This window comes from Halictus rubicundus, chromosome 6, assembly GCF_050948215.1.
Source record: "Halictus rubicundus isolate RS-2024b chromosome 6, iyHalRubi1_principal, whole genome shotgun sequence".
NCBI lineage: Eukaryota > Metazoa > Arthropoda > Insecta > Hymenoptera > Halictidae > Halictus > Halictus rubicundus.
The window spans coordinates 11870195-11886565 of NC_135154.1; the positions used below are offsets into that span (position 1 = coordinate 11870195).

A 16371-nucleotide genomic window follows, 5' to 3' on the forward strand; every position below is an offset into this window, starting at 1 on the left:
AGAATACAGTTCGATATTCAGACCTAAAACGCTCCGCGATAAGGCCGTTGACTCGTCCGGCCGTGAAATTCCACGATATACTAACCGGCAGGGGCGTAAAAATTGAACGTGCCGCCGCGCATTCACTCGCGCATCATCCGTTAACGTGTGCGTTACCCACGGTAGAGCGCGTTCACGTACTTTGAAAATTGCACGCGGTAAAATTCAGCGGCGCTCGGGCTGGACCAACGATCGCATTGTCTGCGGGAAAACTTGATCTCTCTCTCTCTCTCTCTCTCTCTCTCTTTCCCTCTTTGTTTTTTATTTTTTGGTTATCGATGGTACTCTATGAATTAGGATTCTAGTCGATAAAGGTAAAGTGGATCGTTCGAAAACGTTTGCGTCGTGTTTGAGCGCGCGTCGTTCCCTTGGCAGGTTACACTAAGCGTATAATACGCGGCCCTGTTCAATTCTCGCGATGGGCCGCGGTGTGGCATGCAGACCACTGGTGGGAGCAATCCGCAGCCGTCTCAGGAGCGGAACCAGCGACACCGGGGCCACGTTACTTACAGTCGCTCGCACTGAGAATCGTACACAACGTTGGGGTACACTGAATGAGTACCTCCAAGCGAGCGAACATGTATTAAATGAAAAGATAACGTTCACGATGGCATCTTAAACCCTTTAGACACGGTATTAAACAGACGAATATTGACTTACACCACTTTTGCATTAAACGGCTCGATCAAAGCCTTTTGTATTCTTCAATGCTCATATATCGGCACGATAGGATCTTATATCAACATTAGATTCACGGGACCCGTCGAAATGACGGGTTCTAACATTTTTAATTTAGAATTATTAAGATTCCAAGGATGCATACGTGAGAAATTATTTGGCAAATTTATTTCTTTGGGTATATATTATTTTTAAAATATTGCTAGTAATGCAATATCAATAACATATTTAGTAGATCCTGTTCGAAATCTTGATCGACGTACATTGTAAGCTCGTCGGGTCCGATACTGTCGGCCCTGTACAATTGTCAAAGTTAGACTTTCATCTCGACGAGCGTGTCCAAATTGCCATATTGTTTTGACAGAAAATAATCACCCGTTACGCGCTACGACTTTGTTTTTCTAATCAGTGGAATTTTTGAACTACGGTAACACAACGATAACGGCAAGGTGGGCCAGATAAGACGCCTCTCGATGCACCGTGTTTTGATAATGTTACGGTGCGATAGCGATCTCGAAATCGTTTCGACGATACGTCCCGCGCGTATAAAAACAAAAACAAAAACAAAAAGAGTACAGAATTTTTATCGGAATATTACCGTTGTCTTTGCCCGGTAATTAGTCCAGGATGTACGGTGTACGCGCCCCGTCGATTGCTTCATCCGAAAACTAATTGCCGAGTAATCGGTTTGATTCGTAATGGAACGTAAGTGCCGTTTATCGGCGGGATGGGGACGTTACATGAAAAAATAATGTACTGGCAGATAAGGTCTTGTTCCACGTAGAAATGAAAATTATGAATTGACGATAATGCGGGGCCGTCGAGTCGAGTCGACGACACCGTGTATATTGTACGAATACACACTGTCACTTGTTCATTCATGTAAACAAACCGCGACGCGTACAGTGTGTACATGTGTATCGTTCGAGAATGCCAGGAATTCGAAGCCGAACGGTTTCGTCGCGCGGCGACGATGGTCGATCGTTCCGAAGACAACGGGCGCCAGATACGAGATCCCGTGTTTTCGTGGTTATCGAACGCGGCGGTGGTTACGTTACACGGTGCCGGCGGGTACAAGCCAACTACCTACGCTTTCACCCTTCCATTTCTCCGGGTAGCTCGTCGCCGTCGCCGTCGCCGTCGCCGTCGCGCCGATGCGATACGATTCGACTGAACGGTTCAGGTGAAACCGGTGATTTTTCTTCCTTCCTCGACTAGGAGGATCACAGTCGGAGTCGCGTAACTATTCCGCGTGATGATGCAAATCCGGTGGTCACGGCGAAACGGCGCCCGCGGGGCGAGGGGACGAACAAAAATGGTGACTTTCCTGGTGAAAGTTGGCGACGAGGGGGGTGAAGCGGGGGCTTGAGACGTTACTGACCAGGACGCGGAGTGGTGGACGCGTGGAGGGGCACGGAAGGTGAGGAACGTTCGTTCGCTGGGTACGAGAGCTCCGGGAGGAGTGGAACAGGCAGTTACCACGCTATGTGACACGTGCGTGTGACGTCACGGGGCCGGTCACGCGAGCACCGTGTGCTCCCGGTCACGTGTCCTGTCACGCGCTCGGCTCCCTCCCCTTCCCGCACCGCTCCGCACCGCCCGGGACTATCTCGCACCGCTCCGCACCATTCCGCACCGATCCGCGTCCCTACCACCGACCGAGACCACCGGCCGTCTCTGTCTGCCTTTTATTTTCCTCCGCTTTGTCTCGCCCGTTCTCGAGCGCGGTAGCGATGGGCATGATCCCTCTCAATTAGTATCGATTCCTAATAGCAAAGTACGACTGTACCGAAGGCATTATAATTTCAATGCTTCGAATGTTATAGAAATACTACTGGGTACCTCTGGCAAAAATTACTCGGTCCAGCAAATCAAGTTTCGCCGAACAAAATATTTCAGATAACATTTGATAATATTTAATATTCGTTACTCGTCAAGTACTTAAACATTTGATTCCGTTTCTACCAATGTCAATATCAATACCAGCTGCCCATTCGATTGCCGAATTGCTTGAGAATCACGGGAAGGAATTGGATCGTCCCCATCGCTGGATCACGGGTCCCATGTAACGCGCCTCGACTTCTCTTTATCTTCCTCGCGGTTGTGTCCAAAGGTACGGGTCGCAGACACGACGCGTATTCAGGCTTCACCGTGACACACCAGAGAACGATAGCCTCTCCTCCCATCAGGACACTCCGAACGATGTGTCTGCGACTGCACGGTGGCAATGCGCCCTGCGAGCTATCATTCGCGCGCGAATGCGATCAGGGTGGATTTTCAGGGAAGCATATTGAATTTTCGTTGGTCAGCATCGAAAAGAGCGGTGTCGCTTCCAATGAATTCCGGTGTTTGGTTGCGCTATGGGAATTGGGTGATTGGAGCAGGCTCGTTGAAACGTTGTATCCCTTGCGTCGCCGTGGGTCGAGCAATACTAACCAGAACATTTGTTTCACCTTTTGTTAGAGGTAATCTGTGATCATGATTTTTTCCTTGGACTGGGCATTGTCACAGTTCAGAAAGATTGACGTTAGATGGTGAACCCCCGATCAGATTTTCTTTCATTTTGCGTATACAGTGAAAACAAAAGTTTCCGGTGTACACGGGTTTAATTGTAAATGACGAGGAACCATTTGCTGTATTTGTAACCGTTGCGTCGGATGTAGTAGTTGAGGAAAGCGTAGACTTGTTATTGCTATAGCGATTTGGAATGCGCGCCACTTGACAATAGCTAGCCACTTTAAATAATAGACGCAGCAGCGACGATTAAAGAAGAGTAAAACCTCTATAAGGTTTAGTAGGTCGTTGCACGACTGCATTGCAGACGTAGATTAATTGTGGTGGAAGAATAAAAGTAGAAGAAGCGCGTCACTCCGCCGATCTAACAGCAGCGTTAATCGAATTCAGTATACTCTGCCGAACACCAGCCTGGACGATGCACACGGTTTTCTAGTTTTACAGTTCACCTGCGGAATCTAGATTTCGTTTCAGTCGCACACGATTGGACACTGCGCAACCGATTACGACCAAACGCTGATTATGCGACCGACTTGAAGCTGAAAAGAAATTATGGCTGTCGTATGGAAAGAATGCAGCTAACGATGCGGTTTTTTTTTTTTGTTGACGGGATTTGTCCATTGCGAAACATTTTTGTACTGCTGAAATCCCACAGACGGACTAGAAAGTGTGAGTGCCGGCGATTATGTAAAAGGTGGTCTGACAGTGGACAGCTGAATTCTAATTGTAAGAAATTACTGTTGCGTCCGTAAATAGAGTACGCTCCTACGAATTGAATAATGTTTCCAAACAAGCACATTACTTTCCAAATTTTGTCAACAATTCCCTCAATTTGTCAACAAGCCTCCAGAAATTTTCAAAAATTTTTTTAATGTACCTGCCATAGATTCGAAGATAATAATTGGGTTATGAAACTAGAGACTTCTAGCTTTAAAATGAGTCCAAATTTATTGTCGTGCGGTCATTTTTTCCGAAGTTATTACAGTTTAAATGTGGGCAATTTTTCGAGAATCGAACAAATATTTCTTGGACCCTATATCTCTGACTTTCACGTGCAAGTGGAAATAAATGTTCATGCTAAATTATTGCTGCAACAGAATATCTAATAAATTTTTCGCGTACGAATAAGTCGGTTAGGAGGGAGATTTTGTAAACAATTCGGAGGAAATTCGGAAGAACAAAGGTTGGTTTGACAGCGAACGGTCACAATGTTTCGAGCGTTTCGCGTTTCACCGAGAAAGCGAACTTTTCGGTTGGCGACCATTTTAAAGCGGCTGCGAACTTGACGTATGCGCGAGTACGCGTGTAACGCGACCGATTCGAAAATAGGCGTCTTATTTTCTGCACGGCTCGGGAGAAAATAAACGCGATCTGTGGCAACTTCGAGTTATTCTTGATCTGGTACACCATTACGTGCATCGTGTCGCGTTTAATCGCCTCGTTCGAGCCCCGCCTCGAAAGAAATTATTATTGGGACTAATATTCGTCGATTAAGTTACATTAAGACGCCGATATATTTCGGTGGCTCTGAACGTTAAACGCAGCTGGATCCGATAAGGTGTCACCACCGGCTTGTTATCGCGGACGAACAGGCTTTAACCTTCGATTTGAAATCCCCCGCGAGACGCGGCGATTTAAATTCTTTCTGGAGCAATCCACGGACTCCTCTTCGAATCTGAATTCGATTATGCGCCGTTCGAAACGGTAACCATAGTCTATTCGGCCCACGGGACTGTCGGGTCGGACGGCTGTCGTGGGTGGATACACATCAATGAATAGTCACCGGTGCTTGCATGTTTTCGATTTCACTCGCGTATTTTTAGCCGACGCGATACAAAACAATGAACGGTCGATGAATGTCTGGAATAATCTCGAAGGAACGTTTCATTCGGAAACGCGTGGCCATTAAACAGGAATCTGCTAACGTGTCTGCTCATGACTTAATGGTTCTACTTCGAAATTAGAACGCACGTGTAACCGATAAATTCTCACGTTCGAATTTTCCAAAAACGAGATCTGAAACGATATTTTATTCTCGCTTCTCGACTCGTTTTGCAACATCCATTTCGCACTTGTCTGCGGATTATATGTACTTCTGACAAAAATAAATTAAATTACTACCTTTAAATTCAACTTACTCAAATTGTTAACTTCTTGATTTACTATTTAAGGTAGCATTTGTGCTATATGAAAAGCTCGCTTAACGTAGGCATGTATTTGGGGTGTATGTCATGGGGTTGAAGAGAGAAATAAATTTTTGTTCATGGCAATTGACGCAGAACATTTTTAGATCCACAGTCTGGCCATACAGTGCGAAGCCGGTGACCAAGTGAGATTGCATCTGAACTGCTACCGTCCGAAATTCCATTTTTTCGTTTCTCCGTCTCTTTGTTGCTGTCTTATCGGAACTTTTCGCCCGGCGATCGCGCAATTTGCGTTATGTAAAACCGTGGAGCGTTGCGGTGAATTAGCGGAGACGTGACAAAGTGAAATTGATGTGCCCGCGGTTTTAGAACAGAGTGGAGAGAAAAAAGAAAAAGTTACACAAGGGTCGGGAGAGGGCACGTGAAAGCAATTACGTCATGGTGATTGCATCGCGGTGCATCGAGGTGCTTCCCCTCGATTATCGTCTCGAAAATCACGTCTCGCAGAAATGTCCGCTCGTTTGTCCTTGGCAAATTAGAACATTCGCTCGCTCCGAGCATAATTATAGCCGTAACGGTGTTCCCTTCTAGCCCTGGATAGTTCTCCGCTCCTGCGGAGAAGAAATCCCGATAGGTCCGCGCGTTCCCAAGAAGCCTCGTATACGTACTTGAACCTGAAAATCCCACGAACGGGATTTCTTTCCTTTTCATTCGACGCGAGTAGATCCGACTGGCGGCGTTGCTCTATCGCACGCTCTATTTTAAGTTCCCTCGTTGCGAATCGACGACGATCAATCTTAACCACCAAAGGAAATACGATCCCGACCGTAGCATTCAACCGCGCCGTCACACCACAATAATGGAGAATATCAGATCCCGAAAGAAAGCGAAACAAACGCACGATTTTACGACTGGTAGTTTACTATATTCGACTGCACGAAAGTTCAAGCGTTCGATTTTTTCGACAAGAAAAAAGTAAAAAAATGTTGTTTGCCGTAGAATTGATGAAATATGTTCACGCGATACGGTGTTTATTTCAGTAAACGTAGGATAAGAAGAAATCGATAATTTATCGGGAACGCTTGTTAATGCTCCGTATCTACTTCGGGATACATAATATTGTTTGTGGACATTAATTCATCGGATCGACCACGAGACCATTTTAAATTTAAATATATCCCCGTTATTTTAGAATTTCGAAGTGCTAACATTTGCATTTATAAAGCCCCGTACACTTTGGCGAAATAGATGGTATTGTTGCTTTTCAGCATTTCAGTTATAGAATAATTTTACTAAATCAATTTCGAAATAGAAACGATTCGTCGTATGTACTCTGTGAATTGTGACATTTTCAGATCATCACGACAAAAAATTTAGACTCATTTTAAATAATAGTGACGAGTCGTCACATAATCGATTGAATGAAATAGTAAATTGCTACACTAAACACTGAAATGTCCCTAAAAACATCCCGGTCGCACACGGGCATAGAATACGTTCGCCTATCGCCCGGTCACCTGTTGAGGTCTTATATCGACGATCCTCGGACAACGATACAGCGGGAAGGCTCCGTTACACAATCGGGCGGTTGCATTATCTAAACAGAATCGCGCGAAACCGCGAGGATTTTCAAAGCGCGATTGCGCGTCGCGCTGATACAGCTGGGCGGCGTGTCGTTCCTGATTCGACGTCCATAACGGAGCAACGCTCAGGAGAGATGTCATTGCACACCGTGGCGCAAAATAACCAGTTTCTGTTCTGTCCAGCGCGCGCGGTCGGACACATTGCGTGCACGTGTCGGTAAGAGTAAACGCGTGGTCGAGCGCGTGACTCGGCGGCGGCCGAGGCGTGCCCTTCTCTCAATCACGTTGAATGTAACGCGGTACAATCTCTCCCTCTTTCTTAGACGCTCGGCGTCTCATCGTTGTTGTCTCGTTCACCCTCTTGTTCCCACCGGCGGCGGCGCACCGCGTTTCTCTCTAGTTCACCAGTCGAGCTTACCCGTTTTCTCTCTTCGCGTTGGCCGCCACGCAGGTATGCCGACCACTGTGGCATCCCTTTGCGTGCACCGTTTCGTTCCCGGAGAAAGAGAACACCGCGGGGAAAAATGACGAAAACCTGCTCGGAGACCTTCCACCAGCGCAACCAGCTGCAACAACTCCCAACGACACCGTCGACCGATCTCCAGAGGGCAATCCTTGCCGAGAATAATCGGGAACGTTCGAGACGTTGCTAATTTCACTCTTCTCCTGCAGAGAAATCGAGCATCTTTTAAACCCAGTCCCCGATTCGTATTGCTTTTAGGTGACCTAAAGTCCGAAGTCACCGTGCACCGATCTCGAGAGAGCCTCCAGCGAGGACAATCGGGAACGTTCGAGACGTTGCTAATTTCATCTCTTGCCAGAATTTCGCTCTTTCCCCGCAGAGAAATCCAGCATCTCCTATGCTCATCCTGAATACGTTCACGGTGTCTCTGGATCCAGTCACCATGTTGCTGAAACAAGTCCTTGCAGAGCTGAAATTCAATGTTCCACAGACATGGATCAACTTGGAAAAATGATCGATAACGTGTTAACTGGTACTTGCAGAGTTGAAGTTGGACCAAGAAGTTGTTGCGAAGCATAGGTGTATTCTTGGCGAAGGCGATTCAGATAAAACCCTGTATCTACATTAGCATTATAAATCACAGCTAACCGTGGGAGGGTTCGTTATCAGCAGCCTAAAAATAGACCGTCCAGAAACTTCTTCTGATATAGACGATGGATTTTCGTTATCGACCGCCTACGTACATGGAAATCACCATGGCGTGTGACTATTTAAAGCTACCCCCTACAGGGTCCGCTTCCGGTCCGAATACGCGTCCCGAGTGCAAGATCCGGTTGCTGCGTGACGATTATGAGGTCACCTGCGACACGGCGTGATTTATGGCAGGCTTTCGAAAGGTGGCGTGTGTTCACCTGAAATCGATAAACGGTTCAATGGGAAAATCGAATTGTTCTCCTTGTAACCGATTATGCATTCTCCCCTCTAGAGTGCTAATCTGCCGGCTCCCACTTTTTTCCCTCAATGCCTGGACTTTCAACAACTGTTTTTTTTTCTATTGAGTCCGCGCGCACAACATTATGTAGAATGTCGCAGGCGTGTCGTAATTGATCGACAAGATCGCCATGCGTCTTTATAAGGATCTATGGACGCAACAAGGAGAGCCGACTGCGAGTCGTTCTAATTTGACGTCGTCCGTGAAAAATCCTGACAAACAAGGATAAAATATTATACGCGACGCATGCTGCTTGTGGCTGGCACCGAAGGATCGTAGACTTCGATGGCAACAAAAAGTTCTTCGTGACGTCTACTATGCCACCTCGTGTTTAACAAACTTGCAGTTTCACTTTGCTCTCTTCATTCTCGTCTGCAACGCTAATGGATCTTCAACAGATCTTTCGAAAACTTAAATTTTTGTATGCGTACAAGTCCACATAGGTGTATCAGCGTCGGTGTTATTATAAAACTGATACTGTTTCATCAGTGTTTTCGAGAAAACGGATTTTGAATATTTGCCTGTCATATCTGAAAGTCGAAGCGGTGACTAATGATCACAGTGCTATTCTATCTCACATGAATATTCAAATTCGATCTTCTCGAAACCGGACGCTTCATGCGAGAAAAAATTTCCACATGTTCGACTTATTCGCAAAACAGACCGAAATTTGATGTCTGTTTTTCTACAGCCGATGTCGGCGGCGTTCTAGAATTAGGAGCCGTGTGAAAATGAAATGGACACTTTGTTAAAATGTACGAGATATATTCGAAACGTTTAAAAAATTTGATGCCTCGGTTGAGGAAGGCGGCAACAAAGGGACTCATTCTCTTATCTCCTACTTTCTCTCGATAGTCGGCACTCGGCTCTAAGAATATTTTTGCAAACTTAAAAACTACATTCTAGAAATAACCGTTTCAGCGAGCGTGTGCACCCGATGGATACGTGCCCTGCCAAATCGTTAACGTAATCTACACTTTATCTTTCGCATACTTCTCCGCTCCGTCACGTTTTGCTTAAACGTGATGCATCAGTCAACCGAGCCCACACACGCACGCACGTATATGTACGTAATATCGTTCCCCGCGAACGGTAGACGGTTCTTGAAAATATAGTCGTCTTCTGATCCGAGATAAGTGACGGATCGACCCGAAGGAAACGCAACAATTTCATCGTCGCGTTTACAATTGATTTTGGCAACGTGGTATCGCTTGTTCCCGGACAGGTTCGCCGGGCCGTTGCTGCCCGATCGCAGCGTAGTCTCGTCGCTGCTGAGTTTTCTTATTGAATCGTCCACTTATCGGTCGCATAGGAAATTCAAAGTCTGCCTACTGCATCGGGCGCAGTGCGACGACACGATCGCGTCTCGAGACTCGTCCTGCGTGCACGATACGGAAAGAAGTACTTGGCGCATCGAAGTACCAGCGTTACGTTACCGCCCTATCAGTGACCTTTGCTTCGGATATAGTTGTCTCCTACGAAGCGTGGCAGATACTGCGCAGTCACGATCGTAACGAACATGTTTACGGATCCTGATGCTGTACTTAAAATTAGTGTTATCTTTGGAAATTTCAAGAATCGTTATCAACGGATATTACGTCCGTAGAGGGCGTGTAATAACGCGAATCGAAATCGAAATCTGCGTAGAACTCGACCCGGAGCATCCGTCTGTCTGGTTGCCTATGAAAATATACACAACAGAGGCTCCTATATCGAACCGTAAAAGTTCGTGAAAGTTTTCTACGTTCGTGCAAGATTCTCGTGCACGAACGCACGAATGAAAAATATCACGTGATGCAAAAAGAATATCGGAGCTTCGTCGACCTTGCGGGACTGCCTGTACAAACGCACACACCAGCCCGCAGCTTTGTTGACGCCACCAAGCGAGCATTCTGGCTGTTATCGCTGCGAAACCGGTTCGTTGTTGGATTTATTCGGTTCCGATATCGACTGCTGCTGGGGGAGTTCAAGAAGGCAACCGACGATTAACAATGTCGTCGGGCGTCGAGCCGTTCTCAGCCAGTTTACCGAGATTTTTTTTCATTTTGCCCCGATCCGCGTCATATAATCGGCGATAAACCGCGTTACAAAAATAATCGAAAAGAAACCGTATTATTCCGAGATATCCGGAAGCCAATTAAATTCATTTTCCTCCGAGTTTTCTGCTTCGCACTGGAAGTTCCACGGAGCTCCAGTGTACTTTGTGCACGCAATCAAGTCGTGGCTAATCTAATTACTCGCGCGCTCCTCGACAGTTTCAGTTTTTCTTGCTCTTCGCCGCTTATCGCACCGAACGCGCAGCGCTCTTGTTCACCGTCTATTCTTATGTATCCAATATAATCATTTATTAATTTGCTAGATACAAGTACTTTTTCTTCTTCTTCTCCTTCTTCTTCTTCTTCATAGGTTCGCGTCTCTCACGTGCAGGCAACGCTTGCACACGACACGTGTTCTCTTATTCCCGTTGTGTCAACAGGATAGAATCGCTTGATTAACGTTTAGTGAATTAGTTTATCATTTGAAATGAGAGGATAACGAACTTTTAGTACGCGACTTATTGATGGATACAATTAAAATGTAAGCGTATGCTTAAGTTCGTAATGGACGATAAACTGCGCAATTGGTCGACTTTGATTCCTTAGATGACAGTATTTTTTTTAGATACGATTAATCGGTCCTCTTGGTATGATTAAAGTTAATATTTATCGTCGATTTAAACAAATTATTAATAGACAATTCATCTATTATTATTATTATTATTATTATTATTATCATTATTATTATTATTTAGCGGTAATCTCGCCGTAGGTTTTTGTACATAATGTACAGGGGGATGTATAAAATTGTTCTTTTGTTGCACCATGCACCACATAAAGTCAATTTAGTAAATAACAGTCACTCCTTGGTGCACTCTCGGTATCGCAAAAGTGACGGTGATCCTTGTCTCATATTTATAAACTAACAAGCAACCATCGTTTATAAATAATTGTCCTTTTTTTCCACCATTCATTCATTGTATCTTCCTCGTATCGGAATATACAGATAAAAGATTTGTATCCGCGCACATGATCGACACCTCATCGAGATATTACGTACGCTCCTATTTCTCAAATATTATAAAATAATCGATCGTTACTCCGATCAAGAACATAAAACTACACAACATGCGTATGCATACTTTGGCAATTGCAATGATAAACAATTACTATGTAACACTTCTGTAATCAAGCGAGCAATTTTGATAAAAATGCAATTCAATGATAGTCAAATAATAATATAATGGATTCTCGAAAATCAATCCTGGCCGTCTGCTGTGCGGGGACTTTGCACGATAGAATCACACGATAAACCACCCAAGAATTGTGTCGATCATGTAACCACGTGGATATACACTGTACGCGATAATTATATCTATCGTCAAAATGATTATAGACAATTTCATTATTTTAGTTGGTTATATTCAGTCCCGTTCGCCTCTTTCTTCGGCACGTTCTTCCGCCCTCGCTTTCATTCTAGTTATAAATGCTTGACCTTTACTTTTTCTAAAGTTCTCGTACGGATCATTTAGATTAATACCGACACCCTTATATTGATCATTTTTATCTCTAATTTCACCTCCTGAAATAGGAGCTTCGATACCCTGTTCATTGGCACCAAGTCCTGCACCACCCCAGCCCATTTTCTTGAGCAACTGATGGCCTTTGTTACTTTCGTCTATACCAATTTCTTGAGGAGCTTTACTGTAAGTGGATCCACTGAAACGGGACATACGATGTAATACGTTCAAATTATTAAAAGAAACAAACTTCTGTTTCTTGCGATTGACGCAGACAATTTTTGTTTCACATAAAAAATCACAGCCTATTAATAATGTATTATTACTCACAGGAAGCTGGGCGGTGTTGGACTTCGATCTTGCCTATCCAACCGTCTATCGGGACTTCGATCTTTGTTGCTATTCCTTCTCCTCCTGCTTCTGTTATTGTGGTTGCTATTCCGACTATTGCGCCTGTGATTGGTTGCTGGTGATCTGGATCTGCTTCTACCTCTCGATCTTGACCGTGATCTACTTCTCGATTTACTTCGGTACCGTTTCTTTGGTGGGCTAGGACTTTTCGATCTCGGCCTCAAAATCGGCGATGGTGATTTCGATTTTTGTCTTATACCGGCCACGATATCCTCTTCCTTACGTTTACGTGCAGCATTCTTTGCTTTATAATACTCGTATAAACCTAACTTCTCCCATCCGTCACTGGAACAGATATACAATATAATTCGATTTTCAAGGTGTCCATTATGGTTTCGTTTGAAATTTAAAATGATATTTATTTGAATGTTACCTGTCGCGTGGCGAGTCATGGTTTGGCGGTGCGTAGAATGCTTCCACAGCCGCTACTAGCCGTTCGCTCGGTGGGGCAGGCGGTGGCAGTCTAATAGCATCTGGATCTAATGGTTTGTATTCAGCGTCTTCTAATTTAATCAGAGGTACCATCAAACCAGCAGGAAGTTCATAGTAAGGCATACTGGGCATTAAATCTTCAACGGATGGTTCATGTATAACAGGCGGCGGACCAAATCCAGGCGGAGGTTTCGAAAAGTCCGGTAACGGAACGTTTGTGAATGGCGGGGGGTCGTTTCCAGTTGGTACACCCCATCCAGGCGGTGGTTGACTGAAATTTACATCTGTGCCTATCGGAGCCGGGGGAGCGGAATGACTAGGTGGCAGAGACATATTCTGCTGATTCTGTAAAATATTTATCTTCCTGTTTTATCACATTCTTGGTTCACAAATTAATATTGAATTCAAATTCTGGACATACCAATTGAGGCGGAGGTGGTGGTGGCGGGGCTTTCAGTTGTTGGTCAATCGCTATCTTTTGTTGCTCAATATTTTGAATTTGTCGCAATGCATGAGTAACGAACGCTTGATGTTGAGCTTGATAATTATCGAAAGTCTGCTTCGTGGACGTTGTGATTGGCGTAATAGCACTGGCATGTTGTGCCACCAGATTAGCCTGATATTCAGACCAAGATGCACTTGGTTGCTTTAACTTATCTATAATTCCTTCATCAAAGTAATTATTTTTTGACTCCCACAAACTTAGCAGTTTATTTAATTTATTAAGTTGTTCTTCTGATGCAGCTAGTGAAGTGTTACAGAACATGGGAACGACAACACTTTCCATTGCCTTGCGAAGATCCATAGATTTTTTTCTTGCACTAAAGAAGTTCAAGTTTAAATAACGTGCACAAACATTTTGTGGAAGTTGTCAAACTTTAACAACCTATCAGAGGTGTGTGGGAACCCGAAAATGTCGGGTCGGGACGGGTCCAGAGTTTTAGTCGGGATTGGGACGAGTTCTCCAAAATTTCGGGATTATTCCCGATATATTCGAGAACCCGACTCGTCTCGACCATCGGGTACCCGAAATTTTCGGGTTCTCGCACACCTCTAGAAACTATGCATTCTATTGTAATGGAATTGATGGTTGACATTCAATGTATTACGAAACACACTTATGACATAATAAATGTGAAGATTCATGGAGCACTTAATTTTTGCAATCATCCAAAGCATGTAATCCGCAAATGATTTGTTACTAAGTATCATCATACTTACCAATGATGCAGGACATCATTCACCAAATAGATAATATGAAGTTTATGACTAAAATTTGTTGCTTGAATTACTCTGAAACAAATAATATTTGTTACACAAGGACTACGTTCGTGTACTCTCGAAATCATGCGACAGAAGTTTTAGGAGAGACATACTTTTTCAGCAAATGATCTGCAACAACTTGATTACTTTGTGGAGTAACGGAATTCTGCAGTATCCAGGCTTTTCCCGCACTTATGCTATCCTTTGTGCAGCTATCGATAATAGGTTGTAATACTGCATCGAACGCAGCAAGATCTGTGCTTGTGCTTTGTGCACTGTTTTGCAAAGCTGTGTCTTGAGCTTGTCTAACAGCATCTTCAACCCTTCCTTGTTGTTGTGCCATCAATGCAGCATGCTGTGCAGCCAGATTTTGTTCTGATTGTCTAACTTGTTCCTGTAGCGTGGTTTGCTGCGATTGCAGGTTTGCTAGTTCATTCTGAAGCCATCCGGGGGGCCCGCCTATGTTAACCGGTTGCGTAACTCCAGCAATCGGTGGATTCACACCTCCCATAGCACCAGGGACTGGTCCAATCGGTGGTCCTGCATTTCCTGATCCTCCAATTTGTCCAGGTACTCCAGGTATAACGGGACCAGCTTGATTCCCAACTGGTCCAATTCCCACTACTGGGTTCAATCCATTGTTCTGAGTATTTAGGCCAGGTGCAAGATTGACGTTATTCAGTGGCTGCGCGACGGTAGCGGCTGTTTGCTGCTGCTGCGAAACGTTTAAACGTGGGTCTGCATTTTGCATTGGATTTATTCCTTTTTGCTTTAAAACTGTAAACGAATGACGGTGGATTATTGTAAGATGTTTGATTCCTTCAATGGATATTGAAAAAGTATACAAATAGTCCAATTTCTGTTGAGTCTTATCTTCTACCAGTGCATAATAAAATTCTTGGCAGTTATGAGAGAAGTATATTGTGAAAATTCAATAAGTCTTTTGGGAACACTATATTCTTTCCCTGTTTTTTTTTTATATATACATATATACATACATATACATATATTTTTAGCTTTTTTTTTATAGTACTAGGGTATTACAGGGCACATAGTTATTGTAGATGGATTACAGTTCCCACATAGATTGAAGCAATATATTGACAATGTAGTCCGTATTAGATAAGCTCCAGTAAGAATCTTAAAACTACATCTTCTTAAAATCACCATTGCCAAGAAATAGAATATGTCTTTAGCTAAAGCATTCTGCTTAATAAATAGCAATCCCAAAATCTTGAAATGAAGTGCTGATATTCGATGAATAATAGTTTTGCACATTCGCAATGACGAATTCAGACCCTTTCACCCGTATCTCTTTTTCAAAGTCATTCCTCGTTTCGTTGAATAAAGCATGGCCATTATGCTTCTCAATTGTTGTAGCTGTTAAGGGGCTGTATCCCACTTACTGGCTTGCTCTGTAGTCACTTTGTACTGATAGTAGTTGAAGTGCTCTCCACCGAACAGGAAACCAAACTTCGGGTTGTCCTTCTGCTTGTTTTTTGTCATCTGCTCGAACTCGGGTCCATTGCGAGCCACAAACTGTGCCAGTTTGTCTATGATGTTCCGTAACTCTGTATCTAGGTATTATACCAAAATCAACAGAATTAGTATGTCAGTCGTCTGTGCATGTGCGATCACTTAAACAAGTATTATAATATGAATGGCAATACATATTTAAATACAGTACTGAAATAGGATCTCTTATTTTTAAAGTACGCAGTCCTAAATCAGCCCATCGTAACCTGAAATATTGAATCTGTTTTGAAGATTGTCATTTCGTGAATGTTTCTACGAAGATGTCTGTGGATAATTTAATTCATCGATCGAATAATTTTATAGTGGTAATCTAATGTGTTGCACAGGTTTACATAACCTACTATCTACAATCTAGCCTTTTTCTTTTCCGAATCTGTTCTGTTACTTGCGTCGTGTCAAAACCCATAAATCTTGAATTCTGACTAACTAAAATGCTAAAATGATAATTCACAGACATTACGATTAATAAGAAAAGAAGATTGTTAATATGCTCGTTTCGAGAGGGAATGTGCAAGACCGTGTTTCACCGAATCGCCAGATCATAACATTCGTTTCTTACCTGCAGGTGCCTGGTCCATTATCACGATTACTCTTTCGCTTTCGTGCTGAATTTGATTACGTTCGTTTTTAGTTTCGTTAACACCTTTTTACACACAATCGAAATTCGGCTCCGGGAAACATTATTTTTTTACAGTGAACACGACAACGCTAGACGTCGCCATTAATTTCAGAGCATTCATGTTTTACAGAACTGCCGCCAG

At 43.8% G+C, this 16371-nt stretch overlaps 2 protein-coding genes across 2 annotated transcripts in view; both read right to left on the reverse strand.

Annotated features, from left to right (window-relative positions):
• The window catches only part of Cwo (transcription factor cwo), a 44436-nt gene extending 43762 nt beyond the window's left edge, over positions 1-674 (reverse strand). Inside the window, exon 1 of the mRNA XM_076789925.1 lies at positions 86-674. The gene's annotated coding sequence lies outside the window, so the exon portion shown is untranslated. The remainder of the gene's footprint in view (positions 1-85) is intronic.
• A 9660-nt stretch (positions 675-10334) lies between these two features.
• Positions 10335-16356, reverse strand: Scaf6 (SR-related CTD associated factor 6). The gene is made up of 8 exons (XM_076789897.1): positions 16170-16356; positions 15481-15651; positions 14188-14851; positions 14033-14104; positions 13233-13632; positions 12753-13156; positions 12299-12664; positions 10335-12167 (listed from the first exon to the last, which is right to left on the reverse strand). The coding sequence occupies exons 1-8, from the start codon at positions 16186-16188 to the stop codon at positions 11873-11875; spliced, it is 2391 nt and encodes a 796-aa protein (XP_076646012.1). The 5' UTR covers positions 16189-16356; the 3' UTR covers positions 10335-11872.
• Between the last annotated feature and the right edge of the window lie 15 nt (positions 16357-16371).